This window comes from Falco punctatus (genome assembly GCF_963210335.1).
Source record: "Falco punctatus genome assembly, chromosome: 11".
NCBI lineage: Eukaryota > Metazoa > Chordata > Aves > Falconiformes > Falconidae > Falco > Falco punctatus.
This window is the reverse complement of record NC_137591.1, coordinates 349,935-372,583: the sequence shown is the minus strand read 5'-3', so window position 1 is coordinate 372,583 and position 22,649 is coordinate 349,935. Positions and strand designations below refer to the sequence as shown.

At 38.9% G+C, this 22,649-nt stretch overlaps 1 protein-coding gene across 4 annotated transcripts in view; it reads right to left on the bottom strand.

Moving 5' to 3' along the window:
* The window catches only part of SLC44A5 (solute carrier family 44 member 5), a 96,374-nt gene that overhangs the window by 36,026 nt on the left and 37,699 nt on the right, over positions 1–22,649 (bottom strand). For all 4 annotated transcript variants that reach the window (XM_080406821.1, XM_080406820.1, XM_080406818.1 and 1 more), the window contains exons 2-3: positions 15,217–15,265; positions 6,343–6,416 (exon numbers count right to left, since the gene is read on the bottom strand). In XM_080406821.1, coding sequence (XP_080262947.1) covers positions 6,343–6,416; positions 15,217–15,265 — 123 coding nt within the window. The remainder of the gene's footprint in view (positions 1–6,342; positions 6,417–15,216; positions 15,266–22,649) is intronic.

Below are 22,649 nucleotides of genomic sequence, written 5' to 3'. Positions count from 1 at the left end.
TTCTCCTCTTGCATGATATACTGAATGCTGGGAGCCCACTTTGCATACACTTTGGGCTTTGATCTATGCAAACCACCTTGAGCTTGCTTCTTTGCAATTACCCCATTTTCTCTCAACTCTGTGACATTATATTTAGTCATCTGTGAAACTGTCATTTTCCTCAAGGTCACTTTGGTAAGAACAGCAGTGCTTAACAATAACGGTATGTGCAGTAGAGACCGAACCTATGTAAGATCTCAGAGCAGCAGACTGTAAATCTGTTGAAATGTTCGGAACAGATGCACGACATATCTTCAATGACTTGCAAATAGTTAGAGAACCTGTAATGCTGCCTTTCACCTGGAATGGCTTTAGACTACCAAAATGAATCTGCTGGCTCTTTTTAACCTAATATTAGTTTTTCTGTGTTTTGGAGTTTTTAAATTAACCTGCTGCTTGGTACCAATTTCTGAACATTCAGATTAACTGCATTTCAGATTAATTGTGGTGTGCTGATGCTCAGAGAAAGCTAAAGAGCTTCACCAGTGTCAAAACCCATTTACTTTTTCATTTCTTAGCCCCTACTTACCTATTTCAGTAGCATTATTTACAGGAACATTTAGGAGGCATCAGCTCTCTCTTAGCAATTCCTATGGCTGGTTGACGAGTCATATGTGTACATGGCATTAGAAAGCAGAGAGCTGTCTGGTGATTGCAATGAGGCTGCACGTTATGCCATGTACACTTTCTTCCACCATGACTCTGACAAGCGGGAGTTTTTTCTGCTACTTTAGTATGATCTCACTTGCCACACAAGTGAAAGCCTGGTCCCAAATAAATCAGCTGCCTATACAGACCTGAAAGACCTGACTTGTATGTTAGATGACTCTAACACATCAGTGTTTTCCCAGCCCCAAATTAGTTTTTCTAAATTACTTTAGCACATTATTAAAGGGACTAATTTTTCACATTTGGCTGTATTTTTTCTTTACCACCAGCAAAACAGGAAGCAGTAGAGATAACCCCCACCATGCCAGATTCAAAGTACAGACGAGAATTTAGTAGCTGGACTTGTATCTGCTTCATATAGATAATTTGGAAGGAGTTGCTACTGCCAACAATATCCCTTTCCTAAGTAGCATATTAAACCTGGAATTGCTTTTCACTCCTCAGACAAACTTGGGAGAAAGGAGATAAACACTGCAACATAATGTTGGTTCGGGGGTTTTTTTGCCATCTCAGTCTTATTATGGCTCTTTCCTTAAGGAGGGCCCATGTGACCCAGGCTTACTTCCTTCAGCCTGTTTGGGTGGACTAACAGAGCAAACAAGAATAAAACCCAGCTCCGTCAAATGGGCAGAGCAGTGTATTCTCCTCACATTCTTTTTAGTTCTAACACAAAGTCTGCTGAAATATTTCAAAAGGCTCCCGTGGTTTCACTGGGTTTGCATCAATCCTTGGCCTCAATTTTAATCATTCATCTTCTGCAGTGTGTTTCTCGATTATTTAGTAGAAATTAGCAGAATATAAACAATGGACCACACTGCTCATTTCTGAATAAAATTTCTGTTCAGATTGTACCTGTTTTGCCATTATCAAATTGCCTAAGACTACTCCTGCTTGGCAACAGTTGTCCTGTGCGCCTAAGGCTTCAGTCATATTTTTAATAAAACAGTATTAATAAGAAGCTGCTTTTAAGAAAATAGATTTAGCACACTGTGAAATTCTATCACTGAGATCAGCTGTTGGGTGGATGGAGGAACGTGCCTCACAGCTAAATTCCACAGTGAAACAAAAATAATTTGGTCTGATTTACAGCATACACATTTAGCATTTAACTAACTCTGCAGCAGAAAGAGAAGGGAAATGACCAACAGAAGAGAAAATACTCAGCTTCTTTCATCACCTGTGCCAGGGCTAACGATCAAGATTAAGGAACTTAATCCTCTGTCACCTTCTTCGAAAGCTTAGAGCAATGACAGTGAAAGAATCCATTGGATAAATACACAATTTTTCTGGCCTAGTCAGTGAAGAGTAAGTACCTACCTCAACACCACTGACCGAGGGAAGAAAGTTATTGCAAGAACTAGACTGAGAGAGTAGCACCATGTTTTGCATGTTCTGCTGCACTATTGGTGACTCACTATCAAGCACTAAATGAAAAGGAATCCAGTCACCTACAATTTTTATTCCAGCATGTTCTGATGCTCATAAGGCTACAGTCTGAGTGCTGGCACAAACATCTGGGCTAAAAAAGAAAATTAAAGAACAGCTGAACCACACTACGCTTGACAGCCTTCAGAGCAGCAACGTAACATCCCTATGACACTGGTATGGCATTTTCGGGAGGCCTGCAGTTATGCCACCCCTTTTACTGATGTGCAGCCAACACACATGGACAGTATCAAAAATAGCGAATGTCTGTCACTAATTGTCTGTCAGATGCACTCCTTTTTTTCTATGGTCTATGGGCTATGTCAGTGGTTGTAAAGGCTGGAAAGCTCCCTGTCAAGGAGCAAATGTGATTAAAACAATGGCATCCTGTGATACTTAGAGATGAACAGCCAATCTGCTTATACTGTCTCATTCCCCCTACTGTGTATTTTTCAAAGTCCTTCATATAATTATTTTGCTTCCCTTAAAGGTATGATTCTAATGTTTTAATGTATGGTGAAACTGACCTGCCAAATTGTTCTTATGGCTTTTTAACACAATCAATTTACTAATGTATTGAAACAGGTAATAGAACAGATGACACAGAATTTGTAAATTCCTGTGGATAACACTGGTATTGTGTTAAGTGTCCCTTGGAGCAATACAACAAGAGTTATTACTTTGTATTAACCTGTCCTTTGGAATGTGAGACTCTTTTTCCAGAATAACTTATTTGCTGCCTTTCATGTGAACTTTTCTGAATTAAAATAATCTTAAATTAAGAAATTGAATATCTGTAAGGTATCGCCTGGGTAAGCCAAGTGTCTCTGAAATAAACATGCAGAGTTAAGTCAGTTTCATAGGAAGTAAAACTACACAGAATGTTAAATTAGCACTGTTAGTTCACCTGTAAAGTTAAAAGCATGATAAGAAAGTAAATAATAGAACAACTACTTCTATTCAATGCAGTCACTCAGCAGCAGCCATCGCTGAAGTAGAACTAAGAAAGGCTAGTATCAAACATAATTGAGTTTCATCTTTCAAGGAGAATTGATTACCTTCTACTCAGACTACATTTCAACCCCCCTGAAACATAAAAACATTCTACTTCACCGGCACATATATAGCTGAAGTCTGTGTGAGCCATACTTACAATACTGAGGGCAAAATCTGACTTAGATTTTAAGTCATAGCAGTTGTATGATGAACCTGCATTTATTGCTTATTTCTCAAGCCAAATCAAACAGGGAACCAAAGTGGTATTCACACATATTCAAGAAATTGTGGCAATCTATCTTTTTTCTATAATAAACCATAAAGCATAATTCATGACTAAGGATTGATTTATAATCTATTTTTTCATAATGTGAACTTCTTTGACTCTCATGCGTTTTGTACAGGGCTGGCCTCTGGAACTGTACCAAAGCTGATCTCATCTTTTACTTACAAATAAATCAAGAGTAAAAAGAATAGCTGAAGTATAGTACAAAGGAAGATGAAAAGCAGGGTCCACATGGATATAGATTTGGAGCTGAACTAAATGTTTCTGGGTTGAAAATTCAGATCTCTGTAAGAAAGGCAGAAAAGGTCACCAGCTACAAATTTGGTATCTAGTTCCAGGAATAGGTTCTATTCTAGCCAGTACTTGATAAGGTTTGCAAGAGAAGGCTGTTGAGACTCCTTTTGTCCAGTAGGAAACTACTGCATGTGTAGAGCAGGGAATATGATCGATTCAGTGTCTCACATCACAGTAACTGCATTGTCTGAGATTACAGTCATGAAGAAGCGAGGAACTGGCCAGTCTGCTTCTGCTACTATCCACTTCTGCAACATCTATCATATGGGATTCTTTGGAAAATGCACATACAAAGTTGACATAGAGTTCTAGCCAAAAAAATAAGATTTATGTAGTGCCAGAAAAGAGCGCCAAAATCTGGCAGCACAAGAATACTGTACAGCTAGAAACTTCCAGTGCTCTCCTTTCCCTCTGTCCAGGTAGCAGCACTTCAGAATACTGCTTGTCTGCACAAGGGCAGGTCATCAGTCACCAGAGCATTTGTACGCTCAGGAAAACAACTCCTCTGATCTGAGTCCAGCTTCTTCAGTTCTGGCTTTGCATTTGAGCAGTGACAGGAGAGCAGAACATCAATGAAGAGGAGGACAGACATTAGAGGGATGTCCTTCAGACATGGCATACTCACAGAACCAAGTGGAAGGCACAGCAGGTCTGCAACAGCTGCTGTGCACAGTCCAGCAGCCACTGTTGCTTCTTAGGACTAAAAATTCACCTATTTTTCTTCAGGCTATTCCAAAGCAGGTTTAATAAGCAGAGAAATATACTGCACGCATATTGTGGTAAGTCCCTCTCCAATCTCCTGTAACTGGGAGTCATGACTATTTCTGCTCCAAGTACTTTCACAAGTCAAATAAACAGCAGTGTCAATCTGGAATTAAACAAAGTGGGAACAATTCAATTAGGCCACAAGGGCAAGAACATGCTTCATTCCACAGCAAAGGAAAGGGCCCATAGGATCCAAACAGTAGCCAGAACTGTGATGCATTTTGCATATACAGAATCCAGTAGTGGCTACAAAACAAAGAGATCTTGGACTTGTCTCCACACAGATGCCACTGATGTTAACTTAAGCATCACAATCATAGACACTGACTTGTGAAAAAACTGTCAAAGGACTGCACTTTAAGTCAGTCTGAAGCTGACTGCACAATCATGCCATGCAGTACAGTTAGGGACCTTCTTCCTGGATCCAATCCCAAAGAGAATCCTCTACTGCTAGAAGTATGGTATAAAATCAAGTACAGCTTGATAGCTTCTGAATTCACTTTTTGCTCTGCCCACTTTTCTTACATTTATAGATCTGAAGTTATCATTCACTTTTGGGAAACAGAGGCTCAAAGACATTAAACAAGAAAAAAACAAAGTGGTTTTGAAAATAAGTAATTTCTTCCACCTGCAAGCATCATTATCCACCTGTTACCCTGGTGTTTGCTTCCTACTGCAGGCTTCACACTTCCTTGCAAGGGTCCTCCATGCCCCTCTCACTTGCTAGTATATACCATTTGCTTCCTCACTTCTCTGTCTTCCTGAAGACATAATGGTTGATGATGAAGCAGTAAGTGCAGGTGAATAAGAGAAAGAAAAAATACACACAAGAGTATTCCTGGTACTTGAGAGAGAGAACCAATTTTTCAGAATTTGTTCAGTGCTCAGCTACTACTGGCAAAGTCAGAGGAGACAGTTCAGCATTGTATTGGAGGATGTTATGTGACTGTACAATTTAGTGGGAGGGTACAGTATTCTCTCAGTTATTGGAATCACCTATATTAAAGAGTCTTGCTTACAGTCACCTTTTCACACTATAGAAGATAGCTTTTCACAGAACGGTTGGGTTGGAAGGGACCTCTGGAGGTCATCTGCTCAGGCTGGGTCACCTAGAACAGGTTTCTCAGGACCACATCCAGACAGCTTTTGAATATCCCCAAGGATGGAGATTGCACAACCTTTTCTCTATACAGAACAGAAAATGATATTACATAATTATGAAGAAAACTAATGGCTTTTTTTTTTTTTTTTTTGCAAAAGATTTTTTGGCCAAAACAATCTTTTAAAGCAAATTGAAAAAGCTCAGACACATGTGCAGAGACACAGTAAGTACACTTTTACAGCACCATTTGTCCTTTTACACACAGGCAATCATACAATACTCTCACACAAACAAAATAAAATAGCTATTATTAATGATTATCCTGATGCACAAACAACTCTGTATCCCACAATGAATAAAGTAATTTCTCTTACTTCTCCTTACTGCTCACATCGGTTCTTTCAGTAATATTTTACAGAACCAAAAGCCTTCCAAAACAAGTGATTATCTCTAACTTTTGCTGTTGGTTTAATGACAAATGACAGTGAATTTTTCCACTACAGTTACTTTATGATAGCAAAATTATCAAACCATATATTTTCACTTGAACACGATTTCGAGTTTTTCATCAGTAAATGTGGTTTTGAACTTCTCCCTAATTACAACAGACACTGAATGTTAAGTCATTATTTGCTTCTAGGCAACGCACTGCTTATTGATTGGAAAGCTTTACACAGATATAAACAAAATTCAGTTAAAAATTCTAACACTCACAAAGTTGCTTCCCCTGTGTATGAGAACACACTATATACCTGCGTTTACTTACCCACAATTCCCAATGCAATGTAACCCAGAATGACGACTATGAAGATCACACAGCAAATAACGTCTGTACAGTGCCTAGGGACAGAAATTAACACTTTTTAAAAACAAGATGTCTAATATGACCCTTTGAAAACACCAAGTGTCATAGAGTATTTTAACATGTGAATAAGATGTCTGCATCTGCGCCTAGTAGAAGTGTTATTCACAAAATCATGTTTGAGGTGTAAGGCCCTGCTTTCACAGCAAATAAATGCATATGCCTTTTGTGTTGTAGACAGCAATTAAAAAAACTTAAGGAACAGATTTAAATATCCTTTAAACAAATAATACCTCACAACACTGAATCCATGAGATCACTTACAGTATAAGCTACTACAGGGCACCTGCGGTAGCATGTCCCCCAATATATATATACATGGCATCATGTATTTCAAACGTGATGAAAGAAAGATTCAGCACAACTTACCTGTATTATAAACAGCTTATGAATGGAAAATTAACAGCTTGAAATTAAAAAAAGCCTATATGCAACTCCCCTGATCTCTGCACAAAATTCTGACTCAGCTGCTTGACCTCATTTAACACAAACAAAACGTGCTCTACGGAGAAGACAAAAGAATCCCCAAGGTAAGAGCCACACTTTCTTTTACAGACAAGCAATCAAAGAACAGCATTCCTCAGTCTGAAAACTGTGAGTAAACTGTGAGTATTCAGTTGAATTACTGTCTTCTACTTGTTGGTCTGCATATTAAGTTCATGCAGGCAGAAGAGTGGAGATGTGGATCTTATTTTTCTGCAGCGTCTGACCTTGATCGGAGCAGTTTCAGGAGTGTAATTAATGTGAAGCATGACACTCCCAAGCGAGCAGGTCAGCACACATGTGCGGAGACCACCGGCTCCCAGGGCCCAGCAGGGGGGTAGCAGCTCTCTCCTTCACAAGCCCTTGTTTCTGAAGATGCGTGGAAGTAAAACAGTTCCGTCTGCAGGCCTCACTGGTTAAGAAACAGCTGCAGCTAATGGTCTCGACAGGGTTTAATTAACATAGGAGTGAATACTCATAAAGGGGCATGTTGCCTGCGGCCTCTTTATCTGAAGGATGCCTGCGGCGGCTGCTGCTCACCACAGCCCAGGACAGGCAGCTCGGGTGGGGGGGCTGTGCAGCCTGAAGATGCCCAGGCTGCAACCGCCCTGTCAGGGCAGGGCTGGTGCCCGCAGCGCCCATGGTGCCACACCAGGCCATCCCCACAGCTGTGCCACACACCGCTGCCATCTGACCTGAGCCGGGTCCTGTCCCGCTCTGCCCTTACAGGCAAGTGGGAAACCCAGCGCATGCCGCACACTGAAGTCAAGGATACCTTTGTACAACAAGCGCGGTGCATCCCTGCCCACACGGCCGCGCGTGGAGCCACGTGGATGCGAGCTGAATCTCGCCAGCGACAGAAACCTTAGATCCCAAACCCCAGCTGGCACGCAGCCATTTTTAGCATCCACCATTCCCTCCATTTTCCACTCTATGTCTCCTCTTAGAGAGCCACTGTTCTTTAGCAAGAAGGAGATAAAGATGGCAGAGCTTTTAAAAAGTTTCAGAACCTGAAAAGCATTCCCAGGTATAGAAACGGAATGCAAAATCCTGTATGCTTCTCTATACCCAGTTTTAGCATCCCATGGAAATAAATTTTTAGTGAGGCCAAGGTGGTCCAGGATTCAAGGTCAATACGACAGTAACCCAAGAAAGGGCAAGCAGAAGAGGTAACGCTGAAACAACGCTGCTCATTTTCACAGCCTCTGTTCAGCAGCAATTCTGACACTGCTCAGGCTTGGCTCTCACCCCATCAGAGCCATTTTTAAGAGGTACGATATTTAATTCAAGATGTCTCAGGAGAAATATGGCACCATAAATACTTTAATTACAACTCCTGTAGTCCCAAAACCTCTTCCAGTTCAATCCTCACAGGTCTCATTTTATGATACCTAAATGCAATCAAAGATTACATCCCTTTGTGGTAAAGCTTCCTTTCAAAGTTTTGCAGAGCCACCGTGAACAAGTACCAACAAACGCTTTACCAGAATGCAGGATTTTCTGTTCTTTGTAATACACAAACTTCTGCACAGTTACCTAGTAGAATTCACTGTTGCCAACTATTGTTATACAAATAATTTAAAAATATACAGGAAGCACATAAATCCTATTCTGGATAGCCTCAGAAAATTTTGAAACAGTTTATACAGACTAATTGTTGTTCATTCAAAATAAAGGCTTGTTTTACTAGATACTACGGGTCAAATCCTGGCTCTATTTAACATCATTGCTAGCTCAAGTAGCTCACTTCCAGTGAGATCATAACATTATCTCATAAATACAAGGCTCCACATGGAGAGGGGGGGAAAAAAAAAAAAAAGTAAAACATCTTAAATGAATAAATTAAAATAACTCTGTAAAGACACAAGGTTGTACTGTGAAGACTCTGGGAGTTTCCAAAGTTGCAGGAACTGAAGCAATGAGAATTGCCTCTTCCTTAACAGGAGATACTGGAAGCCTATGCTTACTACTGAAACTTACTCAGAAATTATCCAGCCATGCTTTGACTGAACACAGATTTGATACAAATTTTTTCAAACTAAGAAGGTGATCTGTTATGGCAAATCTGCTTCTTCAGTTTGTTGCAGGCTAATGAGGCAGAACAAAATCATTCAGGAGACTGAACTGTTAAACTGAACCCTAAGGAAGATGGATTAATGGAAATATGATTATAAGAACTGAGAACACCATTTATCATACAGGCTCTATAATCTTTCTTATAGATAGTGCTATCGTACTTTTATATAGTAATTATGTGTAGACATGCAAAAATTAATGAGGAAAAGTACTTTACATTTCCTACAGTACGTATGACCAAAAAATAAAAAATGCCGTTGCTAATAGCCAGTATTAGAAATGTCGATGTTTTTTGGTACTTTTTAGATATCCAAGTTCCTTAATCTGAACCAAGACGTTTCCACAAAGATAAATTTCTGATAAAACCCTCAGATTCCTCATTTTCAGGTGACATAATAGAAGACCTTCATTTGCTTAAGTGCACATTTCAGGCTGCCACATCACATTTTACTGCTTACTGCTGTCATTTAGCCTAATTTATGGAGCTTGATTTGCTTTCCACCATCTCAGAAACGTACTTGCTTCTTGGCTTCTCTTGCGGTGTTACATGTGGTGTAGCAAGCAAAGAGTATTTTGTGCAAGTGTAATGGCAACCTAGCAAATAAAGAATGCAAGGATAAAATCACCACACAGAATATTAGTGCATAAAAGCCATTTATTCACTGACAGTTCATGCACTTAACCGTTAATGACTGACTAGAACCTCCCTCTGTTTGGCATTTCCACGTCCAATCTGTCAGAAGTGCAATTTCACTCAAGATGCTGTGCTAGCAAGAAAGGACGACGTTTATTAGTGAAACAGCACTGGCAGTATATCGGCACCTGCAAGTCAGCTGGAGCCCAGCCCTGTGCAACCACAGAGCAAAGTGAGGCTCAGGATGCTCACAGCGTTAGTTTCAGGTCACTGCTTTCACCTCTGTTGCCACATTAAGGTGACGACTAATGTCCTCACTTCTGAGTTCCTCCTCCCTGCTGGACTAACAGCTTGTGTTTTCACACTTCCCTACATCACGTTGTGTCAAGGTGATGTTACACTGTGCCATACGATGCCACGTAGCTCTGAAGACCCCTTTCTTCACTGGGGCTGGACTCAGCAGCAAGGTCTGCTGTACAAATGGGTGTATCTATCAGCACAGTGACATTGAGGGCACCACCCTGCACAGCTGAATGAACATGCAAGGTGCCCATAAACTAAAGTTTTGCAGAGAGTTTCTTTCGAAATCCCCCATGAATTGCCACTTCTCCTGTGAAGGCCAAAACTGCACAGAAAAAGATATTTATACAAGTTTTCACCACAAGCTGTTTTCCATCAACTGAAATTCTGCGTTTTCCTAATGAGTATGACTGACCTGCACTGACCTGCATGGATTTACTGAGTTCATACATCTTAGTTACAGGCTCCACACTTTAAGTATGGTTTCGTTCTGGAAAACTCAAATTTCAGTATCTGCAAATGAGCAACACCTGTAGATGCTGTATGCCCCAAGCAGAAACACAAAACAAGAACTCAAAAAAAAAAAGTAGGCTTTCCCACTTATATTAGTGAATGCGTGGCACATTATTTTGATACAGACAACACGTAATAAAACATATATGGACCAATAAAATCTTAGTAACAAGAAAAATAATTTTGTATTCCACCAATATTTATCTATGGTAGACTCTTAGTGTAGTCTAAGTAACATCTCTAGCAGGCTATTTAGTTTAAAAAGCACAAAGGATAATTTACATGGCAAAACTGTTTATTATTTCAATACTGACCGCAGTATCAAGTGATGTGCCATGCAGATATCTATGAGTGACACATTTATATTTGTGAGAAGGTGAAGTTTCTATTGCTAGTTAAGGTCAGGAATTTTTATTAGCTTTTTTCAAACTCTTAAAGACGACAGCTAAATGGTTACAGAAATTTACTGAGATTCAGTTTGTGTGAGAACCCATTAACTACATTTTCCAGTCAGAAAGGAAAAGGTGATCTTTGTCTTAACAAGAACACTGAAATTCTAGAAAGATGGTGAACAATTAAAGATAGCCCAGGGGTGTTGGTAGTTTTTAAAACATAACAGGAAAAAAAATATCTGCAATGTGTCTAACCAGGAAGAGGAAAATGAGAAAAAACTCAAGAAACTACATAGAGGAGGGAGAAAAATCACCAAGGGCAAGGCAAAGAGTCAAGACAAACTCTGCAAAATTGGAGACGTCAGAAGCGTGATTTGCTAATTTGATTTTGCCAAAGCAGTTTAGAAAAATATGCCATGATTGTATTGACTGTTATAAATGCCCTTACTGGAATTTAGAGAAAATCTAAATGGAGGAAGATGGTTTGTCTTATATCCATAGTAGTATAACTATGGAGAGGCTTGTTTTCCCACCTGTATGATGGTACCTGACTGATTTATCCACAAACATATTTCAGATATCTTATGATGATGTTGGTGGAAGAAATTTTTTTTTATTCTTAAAGAAGCATAACATATTCTATCTAAATTCCTTACGAACCCTTCACAAGTCTTCCCCACAACATTCCCTGCTTCATCCGGCATTGGCATGAAATAATTGAGACCATTCAATGCCAGTGGGGGAGAGAGAGACAGATGGACAGCTTTAGGGTTGTGACACTGGACAAGTGTTCGTACATTTAGAAACTGAGAGGCACCCAACTTACCCAGTTCCTAGGGGTGAACCTCTGTTGGGGGGAAAGATGGCTTGGAGGAAATTTCTGCCTCTGAGTAATCAGAGATAGCTTAGACTTAAAACATGATGTGCCAGGTTTTGTCTCATATGAATTCAGTTAAACTGATCATCAGATCTGGTGACTGCAAGGTACACATCTCCAGCTCAGACTGACAAGGAACACCAGGAGTTTCAATTTTCCTCTAGAAAGTTGTCTACCAAAACTCCTGCCACATCATTTTGAGCTGCGAAACTGCAGAGCTACTGCAATTTCTTACTTACTGTAAGCTTACTCACTTGGTGGAAATGGCCTCAAGTTGCACCAGGGGCGGTTTAGACTGGATATTAGGAAAAATTTCTTCACTGAAAGGGTAGTCAAGCACTGGAACAGGTTGCCTAGGGAGGTGGTGGAGTCGCCATCCCTGGAGGTGTTTAAAAAGCACATAGACATGGTGCGTAGGGACATCGTTTAATGATGGACTTGGCAGTCCTGGGTTAACAGTTGAACTTGATGATCTCAAAGGTCTTTTCCAACATTAACGATGCTATGATTCTATGATACAATAGATAAAACCTTACTAGTATTTTCTGATAGTAATGTACATAGATGAACATTTAATAACATCCCTAAACTATTGCTTAAATTCATTCCTACACAGAGTCCATACAAAGTCACATTAGCAATATCATAAAGATACTTCTCAAATTAGGATCAACTTTCTAAACAAACATTTCCATTCATTTCTAAAATTATTAGCTTTCAGAAAGGAAAAGAAGAAATACATCTTGCATAGACAAGAACAAGGTGCGTGCGTTCAAGTGAGAGTACTACAAGGCTGCAGTGTTCTCTGTCATAAATTTTCTGTTGAGAAAGATAAAAATCAATAAATAACTTGTGGTTCTCTATTCTTCTCACTAAGGATGGTGAATGCTAGTTTAGAACTTATTCTCTGTGTTACATTTACATCTGAAAAAACACCAGTGAATTGCCCCCGATTTCTTAGATGCTTGCTGAGCAATTTCACTGCACTTGTAAACTACAGAACCTTCTAAGTAGTAACAGACATCCTTTTATCTGCAGCACTGACTATTAAGTGAATTCAAGCCAAGACAGATTGTTCTGGCAGGAGGCTTTGTAACAAAGAAGTATGTTTCAGAACTACTTTTAAGTTAGATAAAATCCACTTTTTCAACATATTTCCACTGTACACTAATCTTTCTATGGACAACAGAGACAGTCTTGAATGGTACAGAATGAGAGCAGAAAAAACCTGAAAGAATTTCAGTATGTAGTTATACCAATAAAAGACATCATCTTGAAAACACAGTTTTGGATTTTCATGAGTTGGTTGGCTCAGAGTCAATCAACACAGTCATTGCATTTTAATCCTTTTTAATGAAAAGATGTCTGCATGAAATATACCAAACTCCACACACAACCCCCCTGAGAATGATGGTACTAGCAAAGCAGTGTATACATTGCCTTGTCGAACACTCCTTTTTCCCACTGTTGCTGAACACTTTAACCACTGACAACAGCTCTCTTCTATTAAAAAAAAAAAAAGAAAAGAAAAGAAAAAAAGTTGAGAACTGAATCTCCTTGCAAAGGATCCATCTGACAAAAATTGTGGGAGTAATCCACTCTTTAAGAGATATTAATACACCATTATTAAGACTTGGTTTCTGTTTTTCAGGCTTTTAATGGACTGGGGGATAGCTTGGTGCTCAACAACTTCAAAACATCATTTCTACTCTACAGCACCTACAAAAATGCACCAACTTCAGCAGTTACAATGATGGGATGTGACCTTTTCCAGCTGTCTCTGCACCTTTCAATGCAGCCTGTCTCCCTAGAAACCCACCCTCTCCATTTTTCAAAAATGAAGACAACCTTTTCAATGAAAACTGACAATGAAACCAAGCACAGGGCAAATTATTTTATGAGCAGAAAGCAAAGATAAGTGTTTCCCCACGCACACTGTACATAGAGTTATACCAGTTATGGCAAGGTGTACAAACAGCTCCCACCCACATAGCCATAACTAGCAATCATTTGTCTGGACAAAAATGTATGCTTTCAGCTTCCTAGTATCCCTTCTCCCAGAGAAAAGTGGAAAGTCCCAAAATCAGAAGCAAATTCAGGGAAGATGCCCATTTCCCTCTTGTTGAACTCTTTGGAATATCTTCTGAGAAGACATTTTGTTCATAGGACCTAGATAGCCTTTTATTTGCTTGAAAGACCATGGTTTCTTAATCATTTACTCTTAGTAACTGGAAAAATAAATTTTAAAAAATCCAGTTCATTCATTGTCTTTACAAAAAATTAACAATAATCTTAAACTACCTCAAAGGCATGTCAATAGTGCAGTGCACAGCGCTGCATTGATGAACCCAAAAGGTCAAGCAAGTCATCTTGCAGAAACAGTCTGCTGAATCTAAATCCAAGTGCACCTCATTGCAAAGTATGCTCAATAAGCATCAATGCAGCTCGCCTTATGGTCTACTGTATAATGAAGTGATACCCTTAATCTTTTTATATTGTTTCCAACAATACTCTCACCAAAGCATTATAAAATGCACGAACACATGTGGTATAGTAGTGCTGTATTGTTTTCATTTGGCTGTGTTTTCAAGAAGCTGCTGAGGAACGTACAATTAGAAGAGCACATATATATACACCTGGAATTGCAGAAGCTGTGACAGCAGCTACACAGATGTGACAGCACGCCCTGTGCAAAAACAGTTTTTACTAACTAGACCACACAATAACAGTAAAAACAAGACAAGTCCTCCAGGCATACCATCACCAGTGTTTCACCACTCCTCACACATGACCGAAAGGCACAGTAACAGACTGCGCAAAAATACCATTAAATTGCAATATTTTAGGACCACCCCTGCAGTCCACAGTGCCACAGGTAGTCTCACTCACTTCAGAGACACTCTTCATACCTGTGAAAACCATTCACTTCAGGGTTTCTGGGATAAGTCACTCAGCAGCCAGCCACATCACTGGCAGTACTTCACTGCTGTCACTGTTCAAGCACTACTGACTTTCTGCCAGGGATTTACACCACTGGCCAGCCACAGTACAAATGAAATGGGATGCACCCAGGCCATACACTGGGGAGAACCAAGTAAGTCCTTTGATGAGGCAACTATGGGAGCAGGAAAATCAGCTGCAAACTGAAGAACAGTGTGCCAGGGTTCCAGCCCTATGCTGTATGAAAACAAGATAGGCTGCACCACATGGCCGTGGCACCCCAGAACATAACACCACCTCAAATGGTCCTGCTTCTATCAGCACAAGGTAAGGCAGCAGCTACTTGATAATATGAGGCATACAGAACTGGCATTCAAATTGAAAGAACTTATGAGCACACAGTAAATATTCCCCAGTAATGATACATCCTCAAGTGTGGTAAGGATTGCCTCTGGGTTTAAAAGAATTACAGAATCAAATTCGTAAGTTTTGTTAACAATTTTTTTTATCCCCTGTTCACTGCAAAACCAAAAGAATTAAATAGAACAAGTTATAGTATTTACCTGTTATGAATAGGTCCTCTGAACTTTGGGTCAAATTTCCTTGGTTCACCTGCATTTAAAATAAAAACAGTATAAAAATACGTCCTTATTTAAAATAAAATCTGTATAGAGGGGGGTGTTAAAAGCAGTCTTTGAAGAACATCTTCCATATATTCCTATTTAATCAGTTCTGTTAAAATCATTTCATGCAGGGAGTATCAGTAATTCACCAATACAATCACCTAGTTTTTGTACATGAGATCAAAGCTTCTTTCTTCTGGCTTTAACACTTTGAGGGCCTCATATTTACCACATGATAAATAACCTTTAATGTACATCCTATCACTACACCTGTGCACAGTGTTCACAGTAGAAGGTCACTGATATTTGAGAGGCAAGGATTATATCTCATAGCCCCGTGCTATGTGAGTTTGGCAGCAAAGGGAGTGAACCTACCTCTCTGGAGCTATAGGTTAAGCCCTTCTGATTTTTCTCTAAAAGAACAGTTTGGAGTAATGTCTGTATTTAATGTTACACTTACAGTCTTGCAGAGTTATTCTTACTTCCCACTACTTTGGTTACAGGACTTTACAGACATAAAGCTGCAGGTCTGCTCTTTTTGCATTGGACTTACCAGATGACAAAGCATGGCTGGAAACTGTGGAAATTCAGTGTGGACCTTGCCCTACGCTACCCTGCACAGCTAGGGTAACTGCACTAGCTTCTCCAGAGCTGGAGATGATGTGCAGCACTGCAAGGCAGGCAGAAAAGCACGTTTCAAACAATATTCTCTAACTCTCAAGTGGACACACCCATCACATATCCCAGTGTAGGAAGATTAGCAGGTTTTAAAGTTGGTTATGCATACACCCCTGAACACAGTTGTTGCTTTACATGAATCTCAGAACTAGAAGGTCAAGTCAAGTTCCTCCTAGAAGCAGGCAGTAACAGCTGGCCAAAGGCTACAGGTGGAAGGAATTTGTTTCACACAGCTATCCTGGTTAGCTTAGTTCCAATTGAGTCACTCTACAAGCAAACAAACTATATCAAGAAAATGCCAAATACTAACCCACCAATCTGTGCTTCAAATGTGGACTTCAGTAAGATGAATTACAGTATGATTTCACTTGGGAAAGAGTAACAAAAATTTATAGTAGAACTTACATTTTCAATTTTCAAACAACTGTGTGAAGAGCAAGATGCAGTCCTTCGTTCAACAGACCAGGATTTGGACTTTTCCTTTTGAAGACAGCTATTCAGCTTTATGGGATTTTTTTAAAGTTCAGTGATTATGGAGATACACTGAACCAAAATCTGCGCAATGAAAAATTATTTCTTCACTCACATGTCAACACTACAATACTAATGACTGTTTCAGACTGCTTTCTTACTGCCTTCTAAAGGATCTCCTCTGCTGAACATACCTGGTATTAAAGGGTGTTACCAGCCTAAGTCTTTGCCTGCCCACAAGAAAAATACTTCTTCAATTAGAGAAGAATTCAGCAACTTCACAAAAGCAGAGTTTACTTATTAACTAAATGCCAGATTTTGTTCTTGGTTTATATCAGAAAAACCTTATCAAAATACACACAGTCCAGTACAATAAACACAGCAGATAATAAAATTTTATTTAGCCTTTGTTTGAGGTGTTCAGGTCCACCTTACCAGGCTCCTAATACAAGTATGTTTTAACACAGAAGAGACTGGGAAAGCTAAAACTTTGGAGGAGTGATGTGTGACAACTCCAGGGAGTAGAAGATGTTTTATGCTGCTACACAGGTACTACAGGAACCCACCATGGTCCAGAAAACAAGTGTACCACAACAATACCTGATGCTGGGCCAAAACCTGTATTTTGAAGAACCTTTTTGCACAGCAATTTCTACAAAGTAAGTATTTCTACAAAATAATTTATCTCCAGAACAATTCAGCATCTGTAACATTACTCCCTATTGGCCCTAAGGCATACTGAAGTGAACATTTGTTCATTGCTTATACAGGAGCCAAGTTTAGCAGTTAAAAACAGCCAAACGAGATCACGAGAGATCCACTGGACCCATACCCTGTGTCTAACAAGGGACCACAGTGAATACGTAAGGAGAAATGCAAAATCAAGGCAAACATAGTGGTATTTCCATAAAAATGAGTTTACAGAGATTTGCAACACTTTTCTAAACCAAAGGTAGTGACTTTGTCTTTAAAAGTTGTGGGCAAATTTCTTTCTCATTTATTCCATGAATCTCTACTTAACTTGCCCTACATCATGGAGTAGCATGGCATGCTGCTAATAATTGTACTGGTTATTACAGTCCTTTTTACTTGTCTATCTCCCAGAGTCCTAGTCTGCTCAATTGTTTCTTCTACATAAGCCATGCCATACTTTTGGTCATGCTTATATTCCTTTTCTGTACCTCTTTCAGTGCTACTACATACCTCTGGAAAAGGAAGGGCTAGAACCGGATAGGATATTCACCACAACTATTGGCTGTGATTTATACAACCACATAATGACAATTTCTATTTGATCTCAGTCCATTCCTAGTAATTCTTTCTTACAATTAACTTGCCTATGGGGACAAACACTTTCACTGAATCACTCATTAAGACCACAAGTTCTCACTCTTGAATGTTAGTAGTTAGCTCAGTCCCACTACTCAAGAAACCTATTCTTCAAAGCTATTCAACACTTCCCTTAACAATTTGAACAATGAAGTGGAATGAACACATTGCGACTGTGCAGGTGACAATTGTTACAACACTTCTGGAGACATAATCAAACAGAAATTAATAAACAATTTAACAATTCAAAGTGATTTTCATAAATTGACGGATGTTAGAAAAGACAAATTCCATTCACAAATCCATACAGAATTGCTTTCAACACCACTGATGAGAAGAACCCTGAAGTATTATGGCAGACTACAAACAGAGATTCAGTAAAGTGATCGATCGCTTTGCAAAAGAAAGCACAAACTCATTCAAGAATTGTGAGTATGACAGGTGAAGTCACTGTTCCTTGTGCTTGGGACATGTATGGCCTCAGCTGAAAAAACTATTTCTAGATCATGGCACTAGAATTTCAGAAGATACAGACAAATGGAGAGAGCAGGACTGATTAAATAGAAGACATTAAGAGTTTACAAAACGCAGTAAATGAATGCAAACTTCAGTGACTGTGATTAAGGGAAGGAGCACAAAACAGTCTTCAAATACCATATAAAAACCACAGTGATCAGTTGTCCTCAGCTTCCTCTGTCAGAGACAGAAGCTAACTTCATTTACAGCAAAGGTGGTTTACATTAGGCGTTAGGAAACCTTTCAGAACGCATAGGCAGTTACAGACTAGAACAGGTTTTCCAAGCATACTTCTGAATTTTCCTCACCCTAAGCTTTCAAGAATGGATTAGACAAATACCTACTGGGAAAAGATTAGGTAAATGAACCATGTCTCAGCACAGACAGTCAAAAGGATGTCTTGAAGTCCATCATTGCTGTAACTGTCTGGTGGCAGCCAGCTAAGACCTAGCATGCCCCAAATGTATTTTAGCGTGCTTGTTCATTTTTATCTTTTCTCACACATTATGCATTGTTTACTTTCCAGATAGAAAGCAGTGATTTCTGATCTCCTTGGTATGGCAACAAGCTACTTTTTCAAACATACGATACAGACTCTCAGCAGGGAAGCCATACACCTGTATTTTGCATACAGATGTTTCTGCAGTCTGTGTTGTTCCGAGAAAGCTTGTTGACAGGGGCAACCTCCTGAGCTTCCAGAATGTCTCCATCAGGCAGAATAGTTTTATAATGCAACCAGCTGGGCAAGATGTAATGTGTTTCCACAACTGTCCTCCTTTCCATAATAAGATCAACAGTGTCTAACAGTGTATATAGCTCAAGTTTTGTTATTTATGTCATACCTGTGTGCCTCTGAAACAGAACAAAGAAAAATGTATGTCAAAAAATACACGTATTTATGGAGCATACTCAAGTGTTGTAGGTGAACTCCACAATATTGCTACAATGAAAACTAATATCCTCTAACTAATACGCAAAAAAATAAAAAAAAAAGCACTCCAGAAAATCAGCTCTGATTCAAATGGAGACTTTAATCTCCATCAGGCAAGAAGAGGGATGCTGTGAGATAGTAAGTGTCATTAACAGCAGTAAAATTACTGCAGTACTGCAAACTTCTTCCAAGAATTGCTCCTTGCTGCCAGAAGTCAGTGTGCTTATCATGGCATGGTGCAGTGCAACACTGCTCAAATTGTCTTCCTCTGTCACCTAGGTCTCAATATAAATCCATTACAGAATATGGCAGTCTACATAGGAAAAGACAACTAGATTCCAAAGTTAAAAAAACACTAACATTCACATACAGAAGGAGTCTGTAGCATCACTGGAATATTCCTTACCACAACATATGACAGCAGCTCTGATCACAGCTTCCCAGCACAACAAGAAAAATGCTGGTTTTTTCATTCTGGTTTTTTTCCAAATTAGATATCAAATTTCCTACTTAATTACTACCATTCTTTAAAAATAGAGAAGACTTCTTGGGAGTGAAGTGGATATTATTGATGTTATTAATATTTACATAGCTCCTGGTAAAAGCAAACCACTTCCTTAGCTATAAAAGCCCAAACGTATTAAGAAAGCAAATTCCAAGCTTTAGAGTCTGGTAGGCATAAGGAAGAAAGCAGTGGCAAGGGGTAACGCCTGTCGTTTTTTTGCTAAGATTAAAAACTGAGATGATATTCACTCTTTGCAGATGAGACAGATCTATTTCACAGGCTGCTTTATGATATGAAACATTTTTGTACAATGTACTTTTGTACATTGAATTATCACCGAAATAAAAATTTCACAAGACACTTCATTTACCAGTTCTGACTTCAAACAGTATATGAATGTAACTGTTGCACTTGATTACTATAACAATTTTAAAAAGCAATTCTAAATTACTTATCTAAAATACAAATTGACAAGATGTACAAAAAGTTTACCTTTGACCTGTAATTTAAATAAACTTGCAAATGTCATGCTAGAAAAAAAAAATAGGATATTGCTAATAATTGAAGAGGTTATAGAAAGCCATTTGAGGATGAACTGAAGCCCATTAAAGTCAAGTGAAATAATATAACTGAAATAAATGAGATTTAGATCAGGCATTTACGAATTGTCATAAGAAAGCAGGTAAATTACCGTGTCTTCCGTAGTAGTTTTCTTCATCTCTATCCATGTTACTGTACCTGGATCACTTTAGCAAGCTGTGTGAGATATTAACTGCCAACTCTATGTTGCTAGCACACTTTCCCCAGCAAGCACAGATACACAAAAATAATATTTAAATAGACTTTAAAATAAAGCTGATTGTCATGAATCAGAATGAAAATTCACAGAGTAGGCAGGCCTTACACTGAACAGAAAGTTATCACTCAGTGCCTTCCCCACCTACTCCAAGCCAGTCTGCTAGTAAGAATGAAAAGGAATTACTCTTATCAGCTTGTATTAACCTACAACATATAAGCAGAAAGGGAAATGTATGCACCTGGATACCATTTGTAAAATAATCTTATGGAAGTCAATACAACTGCAGAAAATACCACCAATTTGCTAACTGAGAATAAGGCATCACACTGTCAGTAATTACTGTGCTTTTGTAGCCTGTGCTACTGTGAGAGAAAATAGTCTTTACAAGTCACACCTGGCCAAATTTTTCTTCCTCTATACACGTGACTAGCTTCCCTAAAGTACAAGTTAGGCAAGTGGGAAAAGCAAGATTTACTCTGACACATTTAACTCTAAAATGTAAACTGCTGTATATCAAATTCTCATTTTTGTCAAGTGGAACATTTATCTGTAGAAGTAGTCATAATTTACCAAATTGTTTTCTTTATAAAATGTACATTTTGTCTTTCTGCCTAGCACAAAAGCGCAGAATAGAAGACTTAGCACTAGAAAGACTTAGTGTTGTTACTTTAGATACTGTAATGCCTATATAGTGAAAGGAAGTACAAGGCATTGTAGCTACTATGTGAATCCCAAAGCCATTTAAAAAAAAAAAAAAAAGCCAACAACCTCTCCATTTGGCCACAAAGGAACAGAATTCCTGTGTGGTGATCCTGACCAGTATGAAATTTCCATTCTCTGTAGAGTATGATTAAAACACCAATTGTAGAACCCTGTAACGAGTAACATGTACACTTGTATACACATTCCTGCAATAATTTTACAAGACAGGGCTGAACTACATGCAGGAACAACAAAAATTAACATTTTTAAGTCAACCCTGTCACTGTGTAGTACACAATGACAAAGGAGAATGGTTGCGGATTATAGTTCACAAAAGATGCCTGTGATCTGAAGTCACAGCCCATTCTGTTATTACAGAACTTAACAGCACTGTTCTAATGTTTACTGAATGAGCTACTTGGTATAAGCAGTATCAGTAAACAAAGTAAAAATAACATGAGGGTGTGGATTATCTTTTGTAAAATATTAACCATTGACTCAACTCCCATAATTAACTACCTCCCAAGACTTCCTGCTCTCCTCAGGCAAATACAAAAAGTGACAGAGAAGCCAAGCGACTGTGGTTCTACTGTGCTCCCACCTAAGTTTGAACCTCTATCAGAAGGTGCTTCAGTAAATCTCAACACAGGACAGTGACAGAAGGCTCTGAACAGACAGTGCTAAACACAGACGTACGCTAACTGACCAGGCATTTGGCTAGCAATATATTACCCAACTCTAATAAAACTCCATTTCTTCTTTAATAGCTATTAGTTTCTTCAGTTTTCTTACTTTGTGTTTGGTAAAAAATTACACATGCCTGTGGCTAGAACAGGAGCGGCTTTAAGAGAATAGTATTGTTACTCGAAAGGCGTTGGAGCTGTACGTGTGTGTGCTGCTGCCCTCTACTGGGGGAAATAGGCATGTTCAGGTCATTAAAACTATTCCTGTAGCATGCCTCAGCAACAGTAATGTCTTCTTTTGGGCAAGTGTACACAATCTGCTAATTCAATGCTCAAAGATACAAGTGCACAAGCCAACAAATCAGGCTGCTAACAAATGCTTGGGGTGAACTGGGACTGAATGAGCCTCATCCCAGTTTCTCTAAAAAAATCATATGAAGATTTTGATGATGATGCCCTTCTATTCTGGGTAGAAGCAGGAAAACCCAAAGTAACACAAGCTCTTGCATATCTATCCCTTTCAGAAGCAGGAACTTCTCTAACATAAATGAAAGCCTAATCTTTGCAAAGTTTAGTCTAATTTTGCAAATAATCCAAATAAATGTTTGAGATGTATACCACTGTTAAGTTGCAGTCAATATTATTTTACTTAAAAGATTCTTTTAGGCAATCTTAAGCTACGTTGCAAGTCACATGTAATGTTTGTTATACAGAAACAGCTAATGGTTCTGGTAATGTAAAATAATACATTATTACTGT